Here is a 27935-nt window from a genome sequence, read left to right on the forward strand (position 1 = left end):
CAGTATAACATAAAGGGTTTATGTTATTCTACTGTATCATCGTTACTACAACACCGTAAGTGATTACACCAACTTCCAAGGAGCTGTGCCATCTTACCTTTAGTCAGTTCTACAACACCGTCAGTATAACATAAAGGGTTTTTGTTATTCTAATGTTTCATCGTTACTACAACACCGTCAGTCATTACACCAACTTCCAAGGAGCTGTGCCATCTTACCTTTAGTCAGTTCTACAACACCGTCAGTATAACATAAAGGGTTTATGTTATTCTACTGTATCATCATTACTACAACACCGTCAGTGATTACACCAACTTCCAAGGAGCTGTGCCATCTTACCTTTAGTTAGTTCTACAACACCATCAGTATAACATAAAGGGTTTATGTTATTCTACTGTATCATCATTACTACACCTTCGTCAGTGATTACACCAACTTCCAAAGAGCTGTGCTATTTTATCATATTGTCAGTTCTTCAAACCCGTCAGCATAACATAACGGGCTGATGTTTATTACCATATAGCCAGTACTTCAATACCGCCAGTGACATTACACCAACTTTCAAATAACTGTGCCATTTCTACCATACAGTCGATACTTCAGTATCTCCAGTGCTATTGAACAGTCAGTTATTACCGTCAGGGACTACCCAACTTTCTCAAAGCGTAGTACCATTTAAATTTACAGTGACAGTAACGACGTCAGTGTTGCAAAACTGTATATTAGACTCTTTTCATTGATGTCTATAATCCACTGGAACTCTCGTCAGCACATTGGATGCTGATAAAGCTTAATTTGAGCCAAAGACGTTACCAACAATAAACAACCGAACAACCTGATAACTTGCGAAACGAACTTACAGCAACAGAAAGCATCATTGGTGTAAACACACTTGAGTACCTGAAACTTTAACTACCGTTGAAGACTTTATTGAAGTTTTACTCAATAATATCTGAGTCAACCGTAAACGTGTTATAGATAGTAATAGACAATTTCATGACAATTTCATGAACTGGACAGATTGTGTGGTATTTTAAAATGTGAGAGACTCATAAGACTTTACAAATAATTTTACCATGACATCTGAACATCAGAATTATTATTTAAATTGAAACTGTAGCAGTACAAGAACTTTACTAACATTATCTCAATAAAATATCATTATTTAACTATCAACATAGACTTACCAAGCATATCTACATAAATAGCTGATGCTATAAACCGACTTTACATACATTCTTATTATAAGACGTTATACATCTGAAACTTACATAGAATGTTTGGTTACAATTTTACAGATTAATAAAATTGTTAAATGTTAAATGATTATGAGTTCCCTTCCATATCATTAAGAGTACAATTTAGTCAAAAGCCAGACCCAGACGGATCCATTGTGACGGTGGCAAAGCGCCACGTTACAACATTTGTGGCAGCGGTGGGATACTAAAAGATCTATTGAGTTTACAACTTTAATGCTACAATTTGACAGAAATAAGTCGGAAGTGGGATCTTTTAGTCTGGAACTGATGGCTAAAATTATCGAAAATGGAAGATTCTGATACAGTAACATTTAACATTAAAGAATATGCTTATACGCGGTCTTACGATGATGAACATGATAGTAGCGATAATGAAAGTGAAACAGGTGCTAATGGATTTCAAACGCGTGACCCTACTGAAAACATAGTATCGGGTGATGATGCAGGAGACAGGGTACAATTAGCTAATCGCTTTGAGAAATATATGAGTGATTTAAGATCAGAATTAAGAAATGGTATTGAGGCTGTCCGAAACGAAGTAAGAAATACCTTGTCCGACTTTGATGAAAAGTTGCATGGAATACAGGCACGATTAAATGAAGAAAGAGACATTTCTCAAAATATGTAAATACAGAAGGGTCCGACGACCCCAGTCCCCGTCAACGTCTTGGAAGGGGGCACCGTGATAAACGTGGTATACATTCCGCGGCCGGAGACGGTCACGCGCTGCGTTTAGATGTATCACGTAATGATAGAGTACCAAACTCATTCCAAAGATTAGATCATGTTAGATTTGCTGATAACAGCACACCAATGACCCCACCAAATAAGAAGATGCAGATAAAACCTCAAACCTATGATGGGATTGAAGATTTAGGTAAGTATCTGACTCAGTTTAATCTAGTTGCAGAATTAAATGGATGGGACTATGAAACAAAGTCATTGTTTTTGGCAAGTAGCATGGTTGGGGGGGACACGCGCTCTTCTCTGTTAATTAGAACAAAGGCAAAGGAAGGACTATCTGTCAATTGTGAATGCCTTGCAAAATCGATATGGATCTGTAAACCGTGCAGAAATCTTTCGATCGAAACTTCAAGGCAGAGTTTTAGGTAAGAAACAATACCTGAATTGGCTCAGGCAATTCGTAAGTTGACTCGAAAAAACATATCCTAGTGCCACAACAGAAGTTATAGACTTGTTAGCTATGGACTATTTTATTGATGCCTTACCAGATGCTGATGTTCGTTTGAGACTACGAGAAGTAGGACCAAAGTCTTTTGCTGAGGCCGAGAGAATTGCCGTAAGATTAGATGTAGATAGGAGTCTTTGCAGACCTGTTCGTAGTATGGGTCCAGAGGAGTCTGGAACAGAGAAAAGGCTTAACGAATTGTCCAGTCAACTAGCCACATTACTACAGGACATGCAAAACATGAAAAGATCTCAAGAATCGAGAACACCAACGGGTAAAAGATATGAAAATAGACCAAATGGCTACAACAGAGGTTGGCGAAACATGCGTTACGGTAACCACGGAAACAATTATCTTAATGCTCGCTCATATAACAATAGCAACCAAACGAGGAATAATGCAGGTGGACAAGCAACAAGTGAAAATGATTCTGCTACTCCGAATGATAAGAGCAAACATCAGGGAAACGGGAACAGGTCGGGTTTGAGGACCGGAACCAGACAGTAAATGCTAAGTCAAGAGTTCATATAGATAAACCAACAACAATCACTTTGACTACAGAAAATTGGGGTTTTGTTGTAGCAGAATTAAACGGTAGACCTGTGTCAATGTTAGTCGACACAGGATCTACAGTAACCATTATAAAAAAAGGGCTTGGTAGATTCTTGGTCAGCGTCTGAAAAGACAGCTGTCCAGTCAACAACAATGTCTCTCGTCACTGCTCCTGGTAAGAGTGCCCCTATTCATGGTAAACTTACAACAAACATAACCTTAGGTAACCATACAGTAAGACACGAAGTTCTTATTGCTGACATTAAAATGATGGTATTATTGGAGTTGATTTTCTTCAGGCTCATAAATGTGACCTCATAGTAAGTAAACAGTATCTGACTATCAAGGGTGAAAGAATTAAGTGTTTTAAAGGGCAGTCAAATTAATGCTTCTTGTTGTCGAGTTGCCGTGACTAATGAGGTTATAATTCCACCTGAAAGTGAATGTATTCTTCCAGGAAAAACCGTAGACTTTGTTAAAGATACCATGGGTATAATAGAAGGGTCAGAAATGTTTTGTCAAAGAGAAGGTGTTATGGTTGCTAAGTCTCTTGTTGAACTAAATTCAGGGACTATACCGATAAGAGTGATGAACTTGACAGATGAACCAATCAAGGTTTACAAAAATACTTTAGTAGCAACATATGAAAGTGTTGAACGACCATGTATAAAGACAGTTTGTGCAGCTGTCAACGAAATCAAATCCGTTGACGAAATTCCTGAACATTTAAGAAAAGTGTTTGAACGGGCAACAGTAAATCTTACTTCTGAACAGAAAGTCAATGTGCAGGAGTTACTCTCTAAACATCAAAAGTCGTTCCCATCCACACCGGATGACATTGGTAGAACACATTTAGTTGAACATACAATAGATACGGGACAGGCAAAACCTATAAAACAAGCACCCTATCGTGTCCCTATCGCGAAAAGAGAGGCCACAGAAAAGGAAATTCAAGATATGCTTGACAAAGACATAATTGAACCGTCAAATATCCAATGGAGTAGCCCAGTAGTTATGGTTACTAAACCCAACGGTACCATATCATTTTGTTGCGATTTCCATAAAATAAATGCTTGCACTATTAAAGATAGTTAACCGTTACCAAGAATAGACGACACCCTTGATGCCCTTTCATGTGCTGCATGGTTTAGTGTACTAGACTGTTAGTCAGAATTTTGGCAGGTAGGGATGTCGGAAAAAAGGCAAGTGCAAAACAGCATTTCCATACAAGCGGGTGGTCTCTGGCAGTTTAAAGCTTGATGAAATCATAACAGAAATACATGAAATAGCGAGAAAAAGAGTAAAGATATCCAGTGACACTCAAAAACGAATATATGACCATAGAGCAAATCAAAATGCTTACTGTGAAGGTGATTTGGTGTGGCTATACCAGAATAAGCGATATGTTGGTTTAAGCTCGAAACTAGCCGCCACGACCGTCTTAAGCCGTATCGCGGAAACCAGAATCTTTGGAAGGCTTAATAAATGTGTATACATGTACAGTAAAGGTGTAATTACCTTTAAAACCTAAATTTTGTAACGTGGCGCTTTGCCACCGTCACAAGGGATCCGTCTTGGCCTGGCTTTTGGCTAAATTGCACTCTTAATGATATGGAAGGGAACTCATAATTGAGATTTTTAACATATAACAGTTGGGCTTATTTCATTTAGCTCAGAATGTTTGTGTTTTTATTTCTATAGCACCGTTCTCCATAAGTTTCGTTGTTTTGATGGATTTTATTCTTATGTAAAATACTTTCAGAAACAGTAACCAGACTCAAGTATGAAAAGCACATCTTACCTTACTTCGAATATGTCCGCATTATATTTTTTTTTTTACAATTCTGAAAGAGCTTTGTAATTTCATTACAATAAATTAATAATATAATTATGTATTAATTCGTGAATTATTTGATTTAATCATGTCGTTTTCGTGCTTTAAAAAAATATTTTTACGACTTAGAACTGTGACAGTCTGTTATTAATTTTCATAAGCATCACTTATCATTTACTATTATACATTACAAGAGTTGAGATCAAGGTTATACTGCTGCTGTATAAAATTGAAAATATATTTTACATTTCTTTCGAAACAAACAGCAGCTAACCAAGATGTTACATTATGCAAACATCCAATATACACGTATCTTTCTTGTCAGCTGTTAATGTTTCATGCCATGGTACGAACCCAACTGGAACGCTCTGTTGCTGGTATAGCTAATCAAGTTAAAATAGCCTATTTCTTTCCTTGACATGTAAAAAAGCGTAAGCTTACATTACCTTATTACATACCAATTTTCCTCTATGCAGTCTCTACAATCACTTCAACCATCTTAAAGCCATTGCATAACTGAAATACTGTGGAAAACGGCATAGAACCAATTAATTGTATATCGCCCCTTTCTCATCGGATCTGTTTGGCTGTAGCTAGAATATGCAGCATGCTTTTTATCATTTGAAGCAAGGTATTTAAATTTAATTTTGACAATTAGTAAAGAAACAACCATATGTATATTTCTTTTATTTAATGACGTAATAGTTTGTATTTTTTTTTAAATATATAAGGCTACAAAGAAAAATTCTTTGATTCACCCAAACGTTACAAAATCATGTTACAAAATATTTCCGCAACACGAGTATTCTAAACAATGTACGTTAGAAATGCATAAGCTCAATACACCTCGGGTGGAACCAGTACTTTCATCATATTGTACATATGATTTAAGTCCATAAATAATTATGACTGAGAATAATGTATAGTAACTAACGTACTGCATTTTCAAGCGCATGTACATGCAGCCAAAAACGCTCGACCACACCCATGTTTTACCTATGAGTGTTTGTCAGCTCACTATGCCTGTTTATTTTTTAAACTAAAATTCACTTCAGACTGATCCGGTCATTGATTGAATAATACCAAAATAACTAATATCTTGCTGACTGTACGACAAAACACGTGTCTCCATTCCTTTCCAGAGGATATATGCAAATGCCGTATAAACAGAAAGTTCATCAATCAAAATTATAAGCGCAGACATATAAAGAAAATATATAATGTATACTCATCTGAATTGTGAATTCTCAAAAACAGTAGCACTGCAGATTTCCGCCGGATTCTTCTCCTATGAAGTTTTGTAAACGATCTGTCCTCTACGGATTTCAGATAAAGAATGTACTTGTCACTGCACTAAATTTGCCCATGAAAAACCCGTGGGATTAAAACTTGTCAGACTAGTATTTGAACTGATACGACTATAAATACAAATACAGGTGCGGATTAGCAGTGAGGCGTTATGTTAGGCAAGACGATACCCACCAAAATCAAAATAATTTATTTCTTAAGAGAACATAAATTTGCTTGTCACGAATATAACAGATTTACGACATAGAAACATGGGAAGTTTTGACATTTTCTTTATTTAAAAAGCGTCTGTGGTACATGTAGATCTAACAGACATTTTATATGTAGGTAATCCAGTTTGTAATTAGAAAATTATATCAGTACTACTTTTAACGGGCATAGCAAGTTATTTTGATTTTATCAGGAAACACAAATAAGTTTGCATGTAAATTATCAAAACAAAGCACATATCTTTTTTTTTTCTTTTTTTTTTTTAGGGTTTACGATCTTTATTGTTTTTTTTTCTTTTTCTTAGGTACAAATCAAATCAGAGACTTGTTTTGAAATCTTCGAAAGGCCGCTCGCTGACGGCATGTGGAATGCGTAATGTCTGTCAGATGCTAGACTAGCCAAATGCACGTGTCCAATAACTACGGATATTACGTCAGCCTTCGAATGTACCGCATGCTCTAAAGGCGTCAGAAGTGCTTTGTTGTCTGATCCATCATCAGTGATAATAATCACAACATTTTTTGCTGATGTACGATCGCCGGCGGCGGGTGTCAAAGCGTGGTTTACTACATATTTCAAGCCTTCATTGATGTCTCCGTGACCTCCCTGTATTGTCTGACTACCTAATGCTTGCAGTACCGCAGACTTAGAATGGAGGTCATCAAGGTCAAATATCGGTCTAGAAGCCGTTGTAAAAAATCCGAGAGACACATGTACTTCTGCATCGTTAACGGGCAAAGGGGCAACAACGTCGTGGAGAAATCTGTTTATGTCGCTGTGGTATCTTTTGACACTTGTCGACTCATCAACAATCAACACCAAGTCACGGATGCAACCTTTAAGAAGTTATTTAGATTAATACATGCACATTAAATATTTCATTAACATTCTATAAACATATAGATAAATGAGAAGGCCTAAGTAAATTATATTTTGTTTCTGTTCTTTCGACAATGCGGCACAACAGTGCAACAATGCGACACGACATCGAGACAAAGCGACACGACACACGACAATGCGACGCGACATCGCAAAAAAATGTGAAAAGACACACGACAGTAATATCGTAGTGTCGTGTTACATTGTCGCCTTTCAAAAAGGTGATATTTCGCATTGTCGCGTCGCAGACTTTCAGAGTACTTCCTGCCGTATCCATCATTAAAGGGTTAGAATCCACTGACACTGGTCTGCAACATTTCCAGGAACACTCACAGACTTTCAGGAGGCAATGCCAAATTAGCTTTTCCTCCTAAAGACATCCACAACAGGGTCCAATCCATTGCGCTTGTCAACACTCGCAGACTTTCAGGAGCGATGTCTAACGAATATCTCACATAGACATCCCTTACAAGTAAATATCGTGCTTACATTATTGTCGTGTCACATTGCCGCGATGTCGCATCGCATTGTCATGTGTCTTGTCGCGATATCATGTCGCATTGTTGTGCGTCGACCTCAAAGCGCAACGGACGACATACGAAATGGTCCTAACAGGATTCCGGTAATCGCACAAACCAACTGAATTGGTCATAAAGCAATTTATGACTTTTGAACATTATCACATGCCAAAAATTCGAAAAGAAAAAGAGAAAACAATCCTTACTATTACGACTGAAATATATTTTGAACAGTGCTGATTTTAGTTTTTGTACCCCTCTACCAATCCCCACCTCAGTCCCGCTTCTAACCAACACACCCCCATTCAAACCAAGGGTGTATCAAACTTCGTCCGGGTGTCTGTCCATCCGAAATTATATCCTGCATAAACGCATTTGTTCTACAGTCTTAAAACATCACAAAATTATTATTTAGCTTGTGAAGTTGTGCACCTGGGGTTATGTTTTGGATTTAACTCTGTAAGACCGGAGTTATGACCCTTGACTTAGTCAAAATGTCTATTAACGAATTAAAAGTGTTATGCCGCACGTATCTAAAAAAGTATCTGATATAGAGTCATGGAACACGAAAAGATTGTTGCTCATTATGAGAAACTGCGCATCTGGGTTTAGAGTTATTGGGCTTGACTTAGGCCAAACATGCATAAAGGGCCTAGAAGTATTGCACCTAGAGCCATAAAACTTTATCGGGATCAACTTGTGAAGTTCTGAATATTGTGGGTTGATACGGATTTCACTCAGCAAGACCATAGTTGTGGCTTCTGACTTGGACAAAACTATGCATAAATTTACGACCGCAAGCTTCTCAAAAAGTATTAGACCTTATAATTATAATTTATTATTATAATTTACTTAGTCTTGCATTTTCAAGTGACATATGACCATTCAATAAGCGGGAGTATCAGTGCCCTATGGATGTGTGTGTCCAATGTCGTATAGGGTTTGAATGTCTTATGTCGATCAAATGCCCAATTTCGTTCTGGATTCGTATGTGCAATGTCGTTCTGGATTCGAATGTCCAATGTCGTACTGGACTCGAATGTCCAATGTTGGTCTTGTTTCGAATGTCCAATTTTGTTTTATGTTTGAATGTTCAATGTTGTTCTAGTTTCGGATGTCTATTGTCGTTGTGAATGTGAATGTCGTTCTGGGTTTGAATGTCCAATGTCATTTCTTTTTCAAATGTCTAACATTTTTTTTTTTCGAATGTCCAATGTCGTTCTGGGTTTTAATGTCCGATCTAGCGATGTAGTTCTTGTTTCCAATGTCCAGTGTTATTCTTGTTTCGAATATATACTGTCGTTCTGGGTTTGAATGTCCAATGTCGTTCTTGTTTCGAATGTCTAATGTCGTTCTGTGTTTAAATATCCAATGTCGTTCTAATTTTGAATAGCAAATGTCGTTCTGCGTTTGAATATCCAATGTCAGTTCTGTTTCGAGTGTCTAATATAGTTTTTTTTTCGAATGCACAATGTCGTTCTGGGTTTGAATGTCCGATGTAGTTCTTGTTTCGAATGTCCAATGTCATTCTGGGTTTGAATGTCCGATGTAGTTCTTGTTTCGAAAGTCCAATGTCATTCTGGGTTTGAACGTCCAATGCCGTTCTTGTTTCGAAAGTCCAATGTCATTCTGGGTTTGAACGTCCAATGTCGTTCTTGTTTCGAAAGCCAAATGTCGTTCTGGGTTTGAATGGCCAATGTCGTTCCGGGTTTGATTGTCCAATGTCGTTTTTGTTGCGAATGTCCAATGTCTTTCTGGGTTTGAATATCCACTGTCGTCCCGGGTTTGACTGTCCAATGTCGTTCTTGATTCGAAAGGACTGTTTTTTTTCCTGGAAAATGACTCCAGAGCGGTTCTTTTTAAAATAAGCTTGATGCTTTCATCACAGTCGAGCTAAGATAAATTAGTATAAATTGATCTAAAACTAAAGTCAAATGTTGTTCTAATTTTGAATAGCCAATGCCGTTCTGCGTTTGAATGTCCAATGTCGTTCTGGGTGGAATGTCAAATGTCGATCTCTATTTCAATGTCCGGTGTCGTTCTTGTTTCGAATGTCCAATGTCGTATTTGTTTTGAACGTCTAATGTCGTTCTTGTTTTGAATATCCAATGCCATTTTGGGTTTGAATGTCCAATGTCATTCTAGTTTCTTATGTCCAATGTTATACTGGATTTGAATGTCCAATGTCGTTCTAAGTTTAAATGTCCAATGTCATTCTCATTTTTAATGTCCAATGTCGTTCTTAATTCGAAAGTCAAATTTGTTCTAATTTTGAATATCCAATTCCGTTCTGGGTTTGAATGTCCAATGTTGTTCTGGATTCAGATTTCCAAAGTCGTTCTGGGTTTGAATGTCTAATGTCGTTCGTATTTCGAATGTCCAGTTCCATTCTGGTTTTGAATGTCCAATGTTGTTCTGGGTTAAAATGTCCAGTGTCGTTCTGGGTTGAATGTTTGATGTCGCTCTTATTGTAAATGTCCAATTCCGTTCTGAATTTGAATGTCCAATGTTGTTCTGGATTCAAATGTCCAATGTCGTTCTGGTTTTAAATGTCTAATATCGATCTTATTTCGAATGTCCAATTTCGTTTTGGGTTTGAATGTTCTAGTTTCAAATGTCTAATGTCGTTCTTGTTTCGAATGTCTATTGAGAATGCCAGACGTCTCGGAAACTTCACGCTTTGAATATTCAATGTATGTCCATATTCAGGGAGAATATACAAATAACATGATACCTGTAACCGTTGACTGTGTTGTTGTAGTTAGTGGTTCAGGGTAATTACAGAGATCATCCGAACAACAGGTCACTGATACATCACGTGGTGCTATGTCACGTTTTCCAAAGGCACTCAATCCACTCCACGGATTGTCACACGCCTTGAATGGAACGCAGACAAAAACAGAGTAAAATTAATGTTATTTCCATGATCAACATACTAACAAGAGATGTCGCAGAATAGCAACGCTAGACAATATACAACAGCCTTTTCACTACAGAAAGTTAGATTAATGGATACAAAAGTCGGAAAGGGGGCATAATTTAGTGAAAATACAAACTAGAGTTATGTAGCCCATACAGTGTACCTCAGAAACTCAAACAAAATATGCGTGGTGAAGTTTCGTTCCATTGTTGGATCCTGAGGTACCAGCTTACATAAAAAAAACTTGACCAAAAATTGTTCAGTCGCAAATGGGGCTTATTTTGTAAAATGCACAAAAAGTTAGGAAGCTTTCTTCAAAGCACGTCACTTCATCAGAATGAACAATTGTGTAAAGTTTCAGACTATTTCAATTAATAGGTCTTGAGATACCAGTTTACGTAAAAGGAATAGCCAGAAATTGCTAGGCATAATTCTTCGGGAAAAAAAGCAAAGAAGAGTTATGGCACCTATGCATTGCATGCCAACCAATTAATCTGACAGTGAATAATTGTGTGACATACCAGCATAACCAAATCGAAATGCCGTTGAAATAGGCGTAAAACCCAAAACAAACAAAACAAACAAATCGAAACGCACAGTAGTTCTGCCTATTCTTCGAATATTTTAGCTAATTAAGTAGCTGGTTATTACGGTGTTCCGTTTGGACAATCGTGACTTTTTATTTAATACTTAACCGCGATGCACGATGGTACGATGACGAAAACGCGATGGCGCGATAGCACGATGATGAAACAACGATGGTACGAGGGTGAAAACGCGATGGCACGATGATGAAATCGCGATGGTGCGATGGTACGATGGTGAAATGTCGATGAAATATCGCGTTTTCATCATCGTACCATCGCGTTTTCACCATCGTATCATCGTACCATCGCGTTTTCATCATCGTACCATCGCGTTTTCGCCATCGTATCATCGCGTTATCACCATCGTACCATCGCGATATCACCATCGTACCATCGCGTTTTCACCATCATACCATCGCGTTATCACCATCGTGCCATCGCGTTTTCACCATCGTACCATCGCCTTCCGGTGGTCATGCGCAGTGGTACAGTATATGTGTCAGTAAAATACAGGCTTGATACAATCTCATTTTTACCTTCTACATCCTAACAAGAATAAGCTGAGTTTGAATAATACCATGTGACTATTACATCCAGCTTTTTATTTACTTTCATGCATACATAAAACACAAAGGACGTGGCCTTGAAGATTTTACAGTTTTAATGAACTGAGCACTGAACATTTTGTAAAACATTTTGCAAAACAGCATAATCTAAATGGTACATTTCTTCTCACAGTATACATTAATATACATTCATCTATTGTTGACAAAATACAAGTGTACGGGATTACGCATTTCTAACCGGAAGGCGATGGTACGATGGTGAAAACGCGAAGGTACGATGGTGAAAATGCGATGGCACGATGGTGAAACCGCGATGGTACGATGACGATAACGCGATAGTACGATGGTAAAAACGCGATGGTACGATGACGATAATGCGATGGCACGATTGTGAAAACGCGATGGTACGATGGTGAAACCACGATGTTACGATGATGATAACGCGATGGTGCGATGGTGAAAACGCGATGGTACGATGGTGAAAACGCGATGGCACGATGGTACGATGATGAAAACGCGATGACACGATGGTGGGCTGGTGAAAACGCGATGGTACGATGATAAAAACGCGATATTACATCGACATTTCACTATCGTACCATCGCACCATCGCGATTTCATCATCGTGTCATCGCGTTTTCACCCTCGTACCATCGTTGTTTCATCATCGTGCCATCGCGCCATCGCGTTTTCGTCATCGTACCATCGTGCATCGCGGTTTAGTATTAAATAAAAAGTCACGATTGTCCAAACGGAACACCGTAGGTTATCGTCTGTTATGTATAATGTGGTCTAAAATACACATCATACCCAACTTACTATGTTTCGACTTACATTTACTTAATTAAGGTATTAGAAGCGTAATAGAGTACCTCCTTTTTGAAGAGTATTCAATGGGACCAATTTTTTCCCTTTTTTTCTAGTAAGTTTTTACTTCTTTCAAGACTTATAATTGATTTATTGTACAAAAATGGAAAAAATAATTTGATAAGCGATTTTTTGCTGTTCAAAGTGAATTTACTACTTAAACAGAAGGGGTAGAGTACACATCTTTAAAGATATTGTGTTACATCCGGTAAAAGTTCTTTATTTTGCTTTCACTCTTTAGATTACATATCGTGGAAGAAATTTAGGTAGGTTTTACGTCTGCCCCAAGGTTATTTTTGAATGAAGTAAGCAAAATTCAAAACAGAAACAGGATTCGACCTTATTTTTTCAATGTTGAAGTTAGAATTCTGTCTCATTAAATCCGTTTACTTGAGGCACCCTAGAAGAAATGATATTGACATTTTTATTTTGTGTTTTATAATTGTTTACCAATAGTTTGATGTTTCTTTTATTAAAATTAATGGTAAAATGAGTTCTCTGCAAACGTTTTGGATAGTGGCCATCACTTTGAAATTTGTCTCTACTTGAGCTTGAGGAGATACCATAAGTTATACAAAATTTATAAAAAACGGCACGGTAAAAGTTGTTTAAAAATTGCAAAACAGTGCGAAACACGGTCACCTTTAAGAATATACCAAGCAAATGCCATTTTGTAAACATTACTATTAAGCATCTAAAGTAATCGTGGCGTCATTTTTACATTACCTTAAACGTCCATTCTAACACGATCCGATTCATTTTCCTATTAAACAAAGAAGAATGGAAACAGTAAATTATTAAACAACAATTCACTGTTCTGACGTCACAATTATTACGTCATAGTGTGAAACGGCGTAGCGGCGCGCTGGAAAAGAAACCGATTGAAAATGGGCAAGTATTAAATGAATGCCAACGAGGATGTACTTTAAAGTCCTTGGTAACGTGTTAGAATCGAAATAATATATCTCATTTAGTGATTTGCTCAAGATTGAATAAATCACTGTTTGTCGTTCAGATGCGTAGTATTATATCACTCGGGCTGCGCCCTCGTGATATAATTCCTTCGCATCTGAACTCCAAACAGTGATTTATTCAGCGACAAATCACCGATGAGATATATTATTTCTTAATTATAATTATGTTTTAACTTTTTATCTTAAAAATACGGTGCCCCTAAAGTGACATGTTACACACTTTTTTCCAATTAGGTAATGTGAGACTTTTTTTATTTCGTTTAAACGAAATAAGTTATTTCGTTTAAACGAAATGATTTCGTTTTAACTAAATAAGTTATTTTGTTTAAACGAAATAATCATTTCGTTTAAACGAAATAAGTTATTTCGTTTAAACAAAATGATTTCGTTTAAACGAAATAAACGAAATAAGTTATTTCGTTTAAACGAAATAAGTTATTTCGTTTAAACGAAATATATTATTTAACGTTAACGAACATAAGTTATTTCGTTTAAACCAAAAGTTATTCGTTTAAACGAAATGTTATTTCGTTTAAACCAAATAAGTTATTTCGTTTAAACGAAATGATTATTTCGTTTAAACCAAATCATTTCGTTTAAACGAAATCATTTCGTTTAAACGAAATAAAAAAAAGTCTCACATTACCTAATTGGAAAAAATGTGTGTAACATGTCACTTTAGGGGCACCGTATAAAAACAAATAGAACACTTTTTCAAATAGATGTTATGCGTACTTACATGCTTAGAAAAGCACTACTTTTAAGTTTGCACATGCTTTGTTATAGTTAGAGCCATAAAGGGAAGTAATTAAAATAATAGATTCAATAAAACATTCTAGTATATTCAGCTATATTCAAACCTATGACAAATGTTTATGAAAGTAATTATCAGAAATAGGATTTAACAAGAAACTACAATTTGTAATATATTTTATACTTATAACGAAAAATGTGGCAGCCACATTTTAAACCCTTTAACCCCAAAAGTTATGACGCTACAAGGCGGTGTAAATAAAATGTTATATCCTCACTAGCTGGTGTAAGCCTACAGTCTCAACACCTTGTACTTTAAGATAATCTTTGAAAATGATGCAGAAGACGACATAATACATTAACTTACAAAAGTAGTTCTTTTAAAACTAATTAGAACCCGCAATGGATTTTTTCTGCGAGATGTATGTCTGCTCGGTTATTTATGATTTTAAAATGTCAGCTTTCCGATAACATGCATTAAATCAAGTTTTTTTAATTACCTGTTTTTCTGCACACGTCATTTCATATTCGTGATGTCCGTCAATTGCAGATTTCAGCTCTTTCCTCATACACATCTGAAAGAAGTATATTAGCCATTTTGGGTCCATACTGTTATAAAGAATTGAATACTTTTAAAATGGAAATGTCTCATTTTTCTTTCCCTAGAGTATTTCATTGCAGAGAGTCTCTGCTACTTTCGGCAGAATTCTGGTGTCACCTAGGGTGAGTATGTATTTCGTCATGTAATTCCATAAATCTCTAGGGTGTAGGCTACCTAGCTGGCAGGGCTAATGCTATAATTTATGAGATAGCATTCTATATCTTGTAGATAGCTTTCAATATTTTATAGCTGGTTTAAAAGGGGTTGTTTCCATATTTCCTGGGCAGGAGAATTTTTGAGTTAAAGAAGTCGCAAATATATGAGAGGAAGGAAACTTGCCATTTTGAAACAAGTGCTGTACATATACGTGATAACAGGACTTTAGTGTAGAGTAAAATGTACCTGGTGTTATGATTTGTGTTTGTATATCTACACAATTTTTCTTACAATACTTTATACGCCAAAATATGTCATATAATTAAATATTATCTGAATATAACATCCAAAAGAAATGCACTCTTCCAATAAACGCTCAAAGCACTTTAAATGCGCTACCAGGTCCTATGACCATTACAAAATGGACAGTCTGTATTTTAGTCAACTCGGAAAAACAACAGAAAAGCAGAGAACAATTTTCAGATCTGAAGGAAGTGAGCCATTTAAACTGCGTGTACACAACAAATACACATACTGTGGACAAACGACCAAATAAATTGTAATCCTGACTGCAGTAGTGTTCATTAACTTGATTTTCTACTAATGAACTCACTGAATAAGGGAAGACAGTTAACACAGCTAGGTAATGATATTATTTATTTATTATTCAATTAATTAGACAATAGTATACAGAAACATGTATCGACAAAGGACAGGCCTTTATTCTAAAGCAGTTACTTTCTCTTTTGAAATTTGAACCGAACCATGAGAAAACCAACATCAGTGCATTTGCGACCAGAATAGATCCAGACCAGCCTGCGCATCCGCGCAGTCTGGTCAGGATCCATGCTGTTCGCTTTCAAAGCCTATTGCAATCAGAGAAACCGTTAGCGAACAGCATGGATCATGACGCACAGGCTGTTCTGGATCCATGCTAGTCGCAAATGCACTATGTTGGTTTTCTCATGGTGCGGCTCATATACTGATATACCTGTCCTTCCCGGCAGGCCATCTTCGTGTTACATAGATGATAGTCATTCACAGTAGCATTACACTGGTAGCATGTAACCGCTGGAAAAACGTCATGATGAAATTTATGAGCATATTTTTTTTCTAAGACATATTTCTCTTATGAAAACGGACTGTTTTCAGAAGGGTAGTTAATTGGTCAAAAGAGGGAAATCTACGTCGAAATAATTGTTTCTTAAAAAAGTACATAATGTATAAATTTCAACAATAGAAGTTATCAATGGACATATCAAGAAAACGAGAAAAACTCATTCAGCGATTATTTAATAAACTTTAACAGTTACTGCTATAAAAGGAAAAGGAAATCGAATGTGCAAGACGAAACAAGTTAGATGACATAATTTGTTAATTTGACTCAAAGAACTTACGACATTGTTTACAGAATTGTGGACATGCAGTTTTAGCGATTGTTTCGTCAGAGCAAAGGTCTGGTCTTTGCTTTGCCATCAACTGACATGCTGCTGGATCAATGTCGTGGCAATCCTGCACTGCCACTGAGCTAACAGACAGAAATACGACTGAAATACAATTTCAAACTTTCAGTTTAGTCATTCTATTGAAACAGTATAAATATAATCCATATTTGTTACCCTGTCATAGCCTGACCTAAGGGAATGTCGAAAGCTCATAAACCGCCTTTCATATGTATTTGATTATTTGGACTGATTGGTAGGGAACTCACCTGACAAGAACAATAACCTTTGCCCGCTGGTGTACTTAATTTGTTTTATATTAACAGAAATCAACAAAAATGGTTATCGTTTAAACATTACTTCATAAGGGAAAGTCTTATCAAATGTTAGAAACAAATAATGAAAGTAAAGAAAAATGTACAACATGTTCTGCCTAAAATGAAACCCTGCAGCGTATATATGGATTTGTAAATGATTGCCATTTAAGTCAAAGTACAAAGAAACAACTTGACAACAATGACAAAAAAGGAACAGTGTTTAAACAGGTTAACATTGCTAGAATATCTGCAATAAGCGATGTCACACGCGAAATGGTAACCAAATGCAACTTTACCAACTTTTAAAATCTTAAAATATCACAGTATATGTTGTACTATTGCGGAAATGACATACATTCATAAACTGCATACTTACTTATGCTCAGGACAAATAACATGTCTCCTGTCAACTGCACATAGGTCTTATCAATAGATTCCGATAGCTGTCCCAGTAACTAGGTTAAACATTATAATTTTTTATCACGGCTGTTTTAAGATCAGTCGTGACATCAAGAGGTCAAATTTTCATATAATAACATATTTCATTTGTAGATTTAAATTATAATATATACTAGAAATCAAGTTTCAGTGGCGAGAATTTAGCTTTTTTTGTTATAAGATTTCGCGACCGGGAGTGCACAGAAAGGCTTGTAAACTGAAAACAAAGATGTTAGATAAATATTTGTACCTTAAAATTATAATGTACATTCTAACATAACCCGATTTGTTTTCCTATTAAAAACAAAGAAGGCTGAAAACTGTGTGCTATTAATGAACAATTCATTTTTCTGAGGTCACAATTATTACGGCATAAAGAAATCAACAGAAATCGGGCATTATATTTGATGGATATCGTCAAGGACGTACGTAATAATCCTTGATGACGTGTTAGAATCGAAATAATATATCTCAAACCGTGATTTGCTCATGAATTAAATCATTTTTTAATAGGCGTTAAGTTGGTCTGCAGTTTGCAGTTCGCAATTCGAATTGCAAACCGCAAACTATTTTGCATTTTGCAGTTCGAATTGCAAACCGTTTAGCAGATTGCGATTCGAAATGAAAACCACCAACTGTTTTGCAGTTTGCGATTCAAATTGCAAAATTAATTTTTATTTTGCAATTCAAGACTTGTATGAACCGCGTTGCTTTCCGAGAAAGCTGTTATTGTTTTGGGCTTTTTAGGATTGAAACTTTAACAATTCAATCTAATTTGTACATTGTAATATGAATAGCAAACTGCAAAACATTTTGCATTTTTCAGTTCGAATTGCAAAATGAATTTTTATTTTGCGATTCACGATACATATGAAGCGCATTTTTTTAGGCTTTGAAATTTAACATTTCAATCTAATTTGAGAATTTAAGACATATATGAACGGCGATTCTCTTTCTAAGAAATAATTTATTATTTCAATCTAATTTGCACTTTGTAATTTGAATTGCAAACTACAAACTTGATATTTTGCATTTTGCACTTTGCAGTTCGAATTGCAAATGAACTTTCATTTTGCAGTTCGAGATATATATATAATCCGCGAATCGTTTTCCATGAAAAATGTTAATATTTTGAGCAAGTCGGGCTTTAACATCGGATATTTCAGTCAAGTCGTTTTTCTTTTTTGCGATTTGTGATTCGAATGGCAAAATGAAGTTTTACTTATTATTCATTATGTATATGAATTGTGATGTTTTGAGCTTTTCAGTATTTAACAAGAGTGCAAGAATGTCACAATATACGCCCGTCACAGCAAATTTCTTTACTCTAGCACCTGTATTTGCAAATGGAATTTTAACTTTGTGGTTGTTTAGTAATAACTAAATGTTTTGTTTTTCTAAGTCCACAAAAAAACTCCTTACCAGGTAGAGATACCTTAAAATACACCTAAAATTGGAAAGTAACATCTATGTTGTACCATAGAAAAGTGGTCTTGGTTTTTCCCTACGGTCAATTATAAAAAAGTTACAATATAAGTTATTTATAGTAACAACTAAGGGAAGTTAATCTTTAAAAAAAAAAAAAAAAAAAAAAATTAAAAAAAAAATTGTAAGTCCTCACAAAAATCTTTTCCAGGTAGAGACTGGTCAAAATACACCTCAAAATTGGATGTAGCATGCATATTGTACTACAGAAAAGTGGTCTCGATTTTTCCCTATGACTAGTAATGAAAAAGTTACAATATAAGCTATTTATAGTAACAACAAAGGGAAGTAATTCGAAAGAAGGGAACTGCGCATGACACTTCGTCTCATGATGGTGTATAATTGTGTCAAGTTACATCAAAATCCCTCCATGCATGAAGAAGAAATGCTTCGGACAAAGTCATTCTTGTATCTGACCTTTGACCTCTAAGTGTGACCTTGACCTTAGACCTAGGGACCTGGTTCTTGCGCATGACACTACGTCTTGTGGTGGTGAACATTTGTGCCAAGTTATATCAAAATCCCTCTATGCATGAAGAAGACATGCTCCGGACAAGGTTTTCATTCTTATATCCTTTGACCTCTAAGTGTGACCTTGACCTTAGACCTAGAGAGCTGGTTCTTGCGCATGACACTCCGCCTCATGGTGGTGAACATTTGTGCCAAGTTATATCAAAATCCCTCTATGCATGAAGAAGAAATGCTCCGGACAAAGTTTTCATTCTTGTATCCTTTGACCTCTAAGTGTGACCTTGACCTTAGACCTAGGGACCTGGTTCTTGCGCATGACACTCCTTCTCATGATGATGAACAATTGTGCCAACTTTCATCAAAATCCCTCTATGCATGAAGAAGATATGGTCCGGACAAAGTCATTCTTGAATTTGACCTTTGACCTCTAAGTGTGACCTTGACCTTAGACCTAGGGACCTGGTTCTTGCGCATGACACTCCGTCTCATGATGGTGAACAACTGTGCCAAGTTTCATCAAAATCCCTTCATGCATGTAGAAGATATGCTCCGGACAAGGTCTGTGGACGCCGCCCGCCCGCCCGCCAACCCGCCCGCCCGCCCGCCCGCCAGGGGCGTTCCCATAATACGTCCCGTTTTTCAAACGGGCGTATAAAAATGAATATATTTCAGGCTTTAAAATCGAACTTTTCAGTCACTTTTTGCGCTTTGTATTTTTAATTGCTAAATGCAAAATATTTTGCGCTTTGCTTTTCAAATTGAAAAACTGATTTTTTTTTCTCGCTGTTTAAGATATAAATTAATCGCGATTCACTTTCCGAGAAAGATGTTAATGTTTTGAATTTTTTAGAATTTTTAACTAAACATTTCATTCTCATTTGCGCTTTGCATTTCAAAATGAATGTATGGATAACGCACGATTTTTTTTCTTGTTATATTTACATCTGCAGAATCCCGAGGGATCTGTTGGTGCCAAAGCTCGGTAGAGCGAGAATACCGAGGGATATCTGATGATGTTATAACACGAAATGAACATGCGTTAACGCAATTCTAGCATAAAACGCGCATATATAAATAGAACTGTTTTAATAGCACGTGAACACGAGAACACGTTTACTCTCTTGTTAAAACATCCTCGAAACGTGTCAAGAACTGCAGTTTTATGGTAGATTTTAATTTTGCGGTTGAAGAAATATATACCGCGATTTGCTTTCCGAGAAAATGATTTTCAGGCTTTAAAATCATTCCTGTACTTGTAATTTCAATTGCAAACCGCGAAATATTTTCCATTTTGCATTTTGCAGTTCGAATTTCAAATGCGTTTTTTTTCCAATTCTGGTAAAGATTTAACGAGTTGTCTTTTTGGCGATGCTAGGAAAAGAATATGGGCTGAGTACACTGACCTCAGATCACAATCAAGGCCAGTAGGAACTAAGATTGAAACGTTAAATTTTCAAGTCTGAGAACCCCAAACAATACTATCTTTCTGAGCAACTTTATCGCAGTTTAATACATATTGAATCATTTTGCAATTCGAACTGCAAAATGCAAAATATTTTGCAGTTTGCTATTCAAATTACAAAGCTCAATTGATTTTGAAAACTTGAACTCTGGAACGCAAAATACAAATTCATTTTGCATTTCGAACTGCAAAATGCATAATATTTTGCAGTTTGCTATTCAAATTACAAAGCTCAATTGATTTTGAAAACTTGAACTCTGGAACGCAAAATACAAATTCATTTTGCATTTCGAACTGCAAAATGCATAATATTTTGCAGTTTGCTATTCAAATTACAAAGCTCAATTGATATTGAAAACTTGAACTCTGGAACGCAAAATACAAGTTCATTTTGCAATTCGAACAGCAAAATGCAAAATATTTTGAAGTTTGTAATTCAAATTACGAAACGCAACCTAGATTAAAACTTTAAAATTTCAAGTCTGAAAAGTCCCCCAAAATACCATGTTTCTGAGAACCTTCATCGTAGTTCGATACATATATTGAATCGAAAATAAAAATGCATTTTCAATTCGAACTGCAAAATGCAAAATATTTTGCAGTTTGCAATTCAAATTACAAAGCGCAATGTAGGGATAACGCATACTGTTTGTTTTTTTGTTTTTTTTTTCGTGGTATAACATCCGCAGAATCCCGAGGGATTGGTTGGTACCCGAGCTATTCTAGCAGAAAACGCGTAAAAACCAGGTGAATTAATATATTGTCCCTCAACATCATTGAATTTCGAGGAACAAAGTGCGACTACAATTTTCATCCTGTTTTAAGCAAATAATTTAAAATTCATACACGCTGTAAAAGTAGATCGGCATTTACAGTGAGTGATATCAGTGAGTGATATGGATGATTATATCTCACTGATAAAACACAGTATTTCATCAGTGAGCATAAAATAAACATTCATTTTGCAATTCGAACTGCAAAATGCAAAATATTTTGCAGTTTGCAATTCCAATTACAAAGTGCTAAGGAGACTAAAAGGTGAAATTTTAATGTTTCAAAACCGTCATTAACATCTTTCTTGGAAAGCAAGTTATGGATCATATACATCTTGTATTGCAAAATAAAAATCCATTTTGCAATTCAAACTGCAAAATGCAAAACAGTTTGCGGTTTGCAATTCGAACTGCAAAATGCAAAACAGTTTGCGATTTGCAATTCGAATTGCGAACTGCAAACTGCAGACCAACTTAACGCCTATATTTTTTATCGTTTAGGTGCGTATAATAATATCACTCGGGCTGCGCGCTCGTGATATAATTCCTTCGCATCTAAACTCCAAACAAACAATGATTTTATTCAATGACAAATCACTGTTTGGAGCATATTATTTCTTAATTCTAGAAATCAAGTTTCAGTTGTGCGAGAATTTAGCTTTTTTCGTTATTAGATTTCGCGACCAGTAGTGCACAGAAAGTCTTGTAAACTGAAAACCAGATGTTAGATGCGTATTGTAGACTGCTTGTGTTGAAATGTATATAGTCATGCTAATATTGCAAATCTTTTATATTAGACATGTAGGTTGAGGTTCTGAAAATCAAGTTTGTAACTGTATACAGTATTCCGAGAAACTCTGAAAGTATATCTGTACCGTTGATGATATTCTCGCATGAAATGAGTCAGCCAATGAAAACCATCGATACAAATATTTGTTCTCGGGTCTAGTCTTTGTACATGATAAGACCGGGTACAAGCAAACACTGATTTGACCGTACCCTTGGGCAGTGTCTAGTTAATGCGTGTAAACATGCCCTGGCGAATGCAAGCACTTCGAGGCGTGATGGGTGTTGCGCTTTCCATTTCCACTCATAAACTGACTCACTCAAACCGAAACTGCTATTATGTTGCATGGTTGCATTCTATACTTTAAAAGTATCATTTTACTTTCTAATTACCGTGTGGCGGCCTTAAAATATCTCCCCGTCCTTGGATGCAGTGTCGATAGATTGTCTGGTCCTTTGGAATCATGGGGTCTATAAATACAACAGTACAGAGTACAGCGCTTGAGGAATGTTGCACTTTTACCTCTCCCAATACCTCTCATGAACAGTTTCATTCCAGACAGACGTTTTGCTTGGTTGCATTGTATTCTTCCAAATGATCTTTATATATTATTATCGGTAGGCAACCAAAACTGAACAATCTTAGCATTTAGCCGATTAGTAAACAGATGACACCATATAATCTAATATATTGACAAGTTGTATGTTTAAAGTTTACTGGATAGTTTTCTTCATGTGTTTCAAACATCATTACACATCATATATATTTTTAGCAAGCAGATTAAAACGACTAAACTGCGCGGAAACTTGAGATTTTCAAAAATCCTGTATTGAACTATTTTGAAATTCAATCTCGTATCATGTGTGCGTCCGGACTTCTTTTATATTTATTCATGACCCGTAGCTATAAATAGTTCAAACAAGAAATAAGTCTTAAAAATTCTCCGCCTCGACCGTTCTGCTACAGACAATGGCATTATTTTATTATTCATGTGATACATTTTATTGCGCTTTTCAATCAATAAATCACATATAATATGCGCAAGTCTAGCGCGGGTAAACGAAAATGACGTAATATTAACGTTTCAACGGCTTACTAAATAAAGGCGTTCCAATTTAAAATATCACCTGTAACGTTATGTCTGGAGTTTTTTTTTTTTGTAAAAGAATTTTTAGTACATAGAGGTATATAATATTAGGAAAATTAGAATAGTAGCTTGATATTGGATGTTGCATTCGAGTCTCATAGATTTTACCAGACCGGATCACACATGCGCGCCTCGGATGATCCAGGTCTGGAAAAATCCATTCGAAGAGAATACTACATCCCAGATCAAGCTACTGTTATAATAACCCTTTTATAATAAACATTAGAACCGGATTCCCGATAATTCTGTTCACCAGACAGAACAAAGAAGGAACGTTCTCTCTAATTACACTCGGGCATCGTTAAAACAGCGGCACGTTATCCCATAGCGGCGTTATCGTAACTTTGGTGCCTTTCTTTTGTGGTTCATACAAAGTGAACGTCGTATTTTTCAATGGTACGAACTGGGAGAATATATACTGAATATTGTATTCCCTGTTCCTTCTCGAATGTTTAAAATGTTGTTTTTTTTTTTTGTTTTTTTTTTTGACAAGTTTGGGAATTGTGCTCACTGCTATAAGAAGATACTTTCAAAATGATTTATCTAATCTGTACTGTCGATAGATACTGCTGTTGTTGATGAATCTTGTTTAATTGTACCGTTCGAGCCAATGTAAAACTAAGAATGAAATGTTCGTAACAATTTTATTTAGCTGCATAATAGAAAAGATTTAGTTAGCTAATACATAAGAAAAAGAGTTTAGCCCGGCTGTATAATGAATATGATTAAGATATCTAATGTAAAATAAGAATGAAATGATCGTGACACTTTAGTTTAGCTATATAACATTAATGTTTTAGTAAGCCAATATCATATTAGAAAAATAAAATTTCGTTACAATTTAGTAGTTCTGGCTATATATAACGAATGTGATTAACTTAGTCACTGTATTAGAAAAATGAAATGGTCGTAACAAATTAGTTTGGCTGCATAATGATTTGTTCATGAAAGTGATTAATTTATCTAACGTATCAGAAAAAAAATGTTTCGTTACATTTTAGTTTAGCTGCATAATGAATGACTAAGACAGCCAGTTTACAAAAAGAATGAAATGTTTGTGAAACTTTAGTTATATAATAAAAATGATATAGTTAGTCATTGTATTAGAAAAATAACATGTTCGAAACAAGTTACCATCATAATAAATATGATGTACAAACAGAATAAAATGTTCGTGACAACTGTGTTTACCTGTATAATGAAAATGATCCAGTTAGCCACTGTATAAAAAAATGAAATGTTCGAAACAATCTGATTTAGATACATAATGAATATGACTAAGACAGCCAATTTGTAAAAGGAATAAAATGTTCGTGACACTTTATAATAACAATGATATAGTTAACCAATGATATAAGAAAAATAACAAATTCATTCCGACTTTGTTAAACTGCAAAATGAATACAGTTAAGGGAACAATAAAATGTTCGTGACATTTTAGTTTAGCTTTATAACGAAAATTATTTAGTTTAGCTGCCTAATAAATATGATTAAGACATCCACTGTACAAGAACAATCAAATGTCCGTGACACTTAAGTTTTCATGTATGATCTAGTTAGCTAGTGTACAAAACAATAAAATGTTCGTGACACTTTATCAACAAAAATTTAGTAAGTCACTGTTTTAGAAAAGTAAAATGTGCGTTACAATTAAATTTTAAGGCATAATGAAAATTATTTAGACACCAAATGTACAAGACGATTAAAATGTTCGTAACAATTAAATTTAGCTGCATAATGAATATGACTAAGATATCCAAGGTAGAAGAATAATAAAATGTTTGTGACACTTAAATAGCTGCATTACGTTTGTAATAATTTTCATAAGCTGTATAAAACAGTATTATAGAAATATTTAAGAACTTTTCAGCTGACACATGATGTATCTCTTATTTTCCAAGTGTCTGGTATCTGGTGAGCATTGAGGATTGGTCTCGTGACTTGTACCCATTTCTGAAATAACAGAAAATAAATGACAAACCTGAAGTCTTCAATAGCGACACTTAACCGGATCAAATATACGACGGAATGCGATATCATCAAAGAGAACTGTAAAAACTCCCTATGTTAACCCTTATCATGCTGGACACAACTGATTAAGCCTTTGCGACCAGTTTAGATCATGTTTGTCGATAACTATAGTTTGTCCGGTACATTTCTTAGTTCGTGTAGTGCAGTCTGATCATGATCTAAACTGTCCGCCATTCAGTCAGTATCTTTTTTGTAAGCACCCCTTTTAACAGTTAATGGTACTGTCCAAATTGAAAGACGGACAAGTTCGTTAAAGAAATTTATCAGGGTAAGGGTTAACGTGTACCCTAGTAAGGCATTTTCAATGCAAAGGTAAAAACACAGGGTACTCGAGAGATATTCAAAAATGTATACATCGGATTGACATGTCTTTTGTGTCTAAAAAGAATCAAGCATAATTTTCTACCATTGGTTGTTATAATCCCCATACACCACAAGTTCTGTCCGAGGCGACTGGCAGCCATTGACAGCATAAATTATTATTTTTATAGACATGCAACAAATTATCTGAACAATAATATTTAATTCTATTACCCTAGAATGGCAAACTGTGCATCTAAAACAACCCCTTTCCTTTTATATTTTGCATCATATATAAAGAGACAATATTGACAATATAGTATTATTTATTATATCCAAATCAAATTCAAATTGTTCCACAAAAATATAAACAAGAGTGCAAGAATGTCACAATATACGCCCGTCACAGCAAATTTCTTTACTCTAGCACCTGTATTTGCAAATGGAATTTTAATTTTGTGGTTGTTTAGTAATAACTAAGTGTTTTGTTTTTCTAAGTCCTCAAAAAAACTCCTTACCAGGTAGAGATACCTTAAAATACACCTAAAATTGGAAAGTAACATCTATGTTGTACCACAGAAAAGTGGTCTTGGTTTTTCCCTACGGTCAATTATAAAAAAGTTACAATATAAGTTATTTATAGTAACAACTAAGGGAAGTTAATCTTAAAAAAAAAAAAAAAAGAAAAAAAAAATCAAAAATCAAAAAAAAAATTGTAAGTCCTCACAAAAATCTTTACCAGGTAGAGACTGGTCAAAATACACCTCAAAACTGGATGTAGCATGCATGTTGTACTACAGAAAAGTGGTCTCTATTTTTCCCTACGACTAGTAATGAAAAAGTTACAATATAAGCTATTTACAGTAACAACAAAGGGAAGTAATTCGAAAGAAGGGAACTGCGCATGACACTTCGTCTCATGATGGTGTATAATTGTGTCAAGTTACATCAAAATCCCTCCATGCATGAAGAAGAAATGCTTCGGACAAAGTCATTCTTGTATCTGACCTTTGGCCTCTAAGTGTGACCTTGACCTTAGACCTAGGGACCTGGTTCTTGCGCATGACACTACGCCTCGTGGTGGTGAACATTTGTGCCAAGTTATATCAAAATCCCTCTATGCATGAAGAAGAAATGCTCCAGACAAGGTTTTCATTCTTGTATCCTTTGACCTCTAAGTGTGACCTTGACCTTAGACCTAGAGACCTGGTTCTTGCGCATGACACTCCGCCTCATGGTGGTGAACATTTGTGCCAAGTTATATCAAAATCCCTCTATGCATGAAGAAGAAATGCTCCGGACAAAGTTTTCATTCTTGTATCCTTTGACCTCTAAGTGTGACCTTGACCTTGACCTTAGACCTAGGGACCTGGTTCTTGCGCATGACACTCCTTCTCATGATGATGAACAATTGTGCCAACTTTCATCAAAATCCCTCTATGCATGAAGAAGATATGGTCCGGACAAAGTCATTCTTGAATTTGACCTTTGACCTCTAAGTGTGACCTTGACCTTAGACCTAGGGACCTGGTTCTTGCGCATGACACTCCGTCTCATGATGGTGAACAACTGTGCCAAGTTTCATCAAAATCCCTTCATGCATGTAGAAGATATGCTCCGGACAAGGTCTGTGGACGCCGCCCACCCGCCCGCCCGCCCGCCCGCCAGGGGCGTTCCCATTATACGTTACGTTTTTCAAACGGGCGTATAAAAATAATGATAATTTTGCGTGCAATAATTACTATTTACTTCCTGCAAAAAGATTTTGCAAATACAAGTTGGCTCTTCAATTACATCAATAATATTCTTGGCATTGCTGAAGAGTATTTATTTGAGCCGCGCCATGGGAAAACCAACATAGAGGCTTTGCGACCAGCATGGATCCAGACCAGCCTGCGCATCCGCGCAGTCTGGTCAGGATCCATGCTGTTCGCTAATGGTTTCTCTAGTTCCAATAGACTTTGAAAGTGAACAGCATGGATCCTGACCAGACTGTGCAGATGCGCAGACTGGTCTGGATCCATGCTGGTCGCAAAGCCACTATGTTGGTTTTCTCATGGCGCGGCTCATTTTACGTTTGACCAAAAGTTTGCAACCACAAAGTAGCAC

At 35.9% G+C, this 27935-nt stretch overlaps 2 protein-coding genes across 7 annotated transcripts in view; both read right to left on the reverse strand.

The window, feature by feature from the left end:
- Positions 1-6623: 6623 nt before the first annotated feature.
- On the reverse strand, positions 6624-17410 carry LOC123560386 (uncharacterized). Its single transcript, XM_045352583.2, has 6 exons — positions 17309-17410; positions 16571-16720; positions 16165-16244; positions 14917-14991; positions 10484-10625; positions 6624-7188 (listed from the first exon to the last, which is right to left on the reverse strand). The coding sequence occupies exons 1-6, from the start codon at positions 17328-17330 to the stop codon at positions 6653-6655; spliced, it is 1005 nt and encodes a 334-aa protein (XP_045208518.2). The 5' UTR covers positions 17331-17410; the 3' UTR covers positions 6624-6652.
- Positions 17411-24125: 6715 nt separating this feature from the next.
- Positions 24126-27935, reverse strand: part of LOC123560798 (sodium- and chloride-dependent creatine transporter 1-like) — a 42744-nt gene continuing 38934 nt past the window's right edge. For all 6 annotated transcript variants that reach the window (XM_053552830.1, XM_053552833.1, XM_053552831.1 and 3 more), the window contains one exon: positions 24126-25448. In XM_053552830.1, coding sequence (XP_053408805.1) covers positions 25362-25448 — 87 coding nt within the window. In that variant the 3' untranslated portion in view covers positions 24126-25361. The remainder of the gene's footprint in view (positions 25449-27935) is intronic.

Source organism: Mercenaria mercenaria, chromosome 10 (assembly GCF_021730395.1).
Source record: "Mercenaria mercenaria strain notata chromosome 10, MADL_Memer_1, whole genome shotgun sequence".
Classification (NCBI taxonomy): domain Eukaryota; kingdom Metazoa; phylum Mollusca; class Bivalvia; order Venerida; family Veneridae; genus Mercenaria; species Mercenaria mercenaria.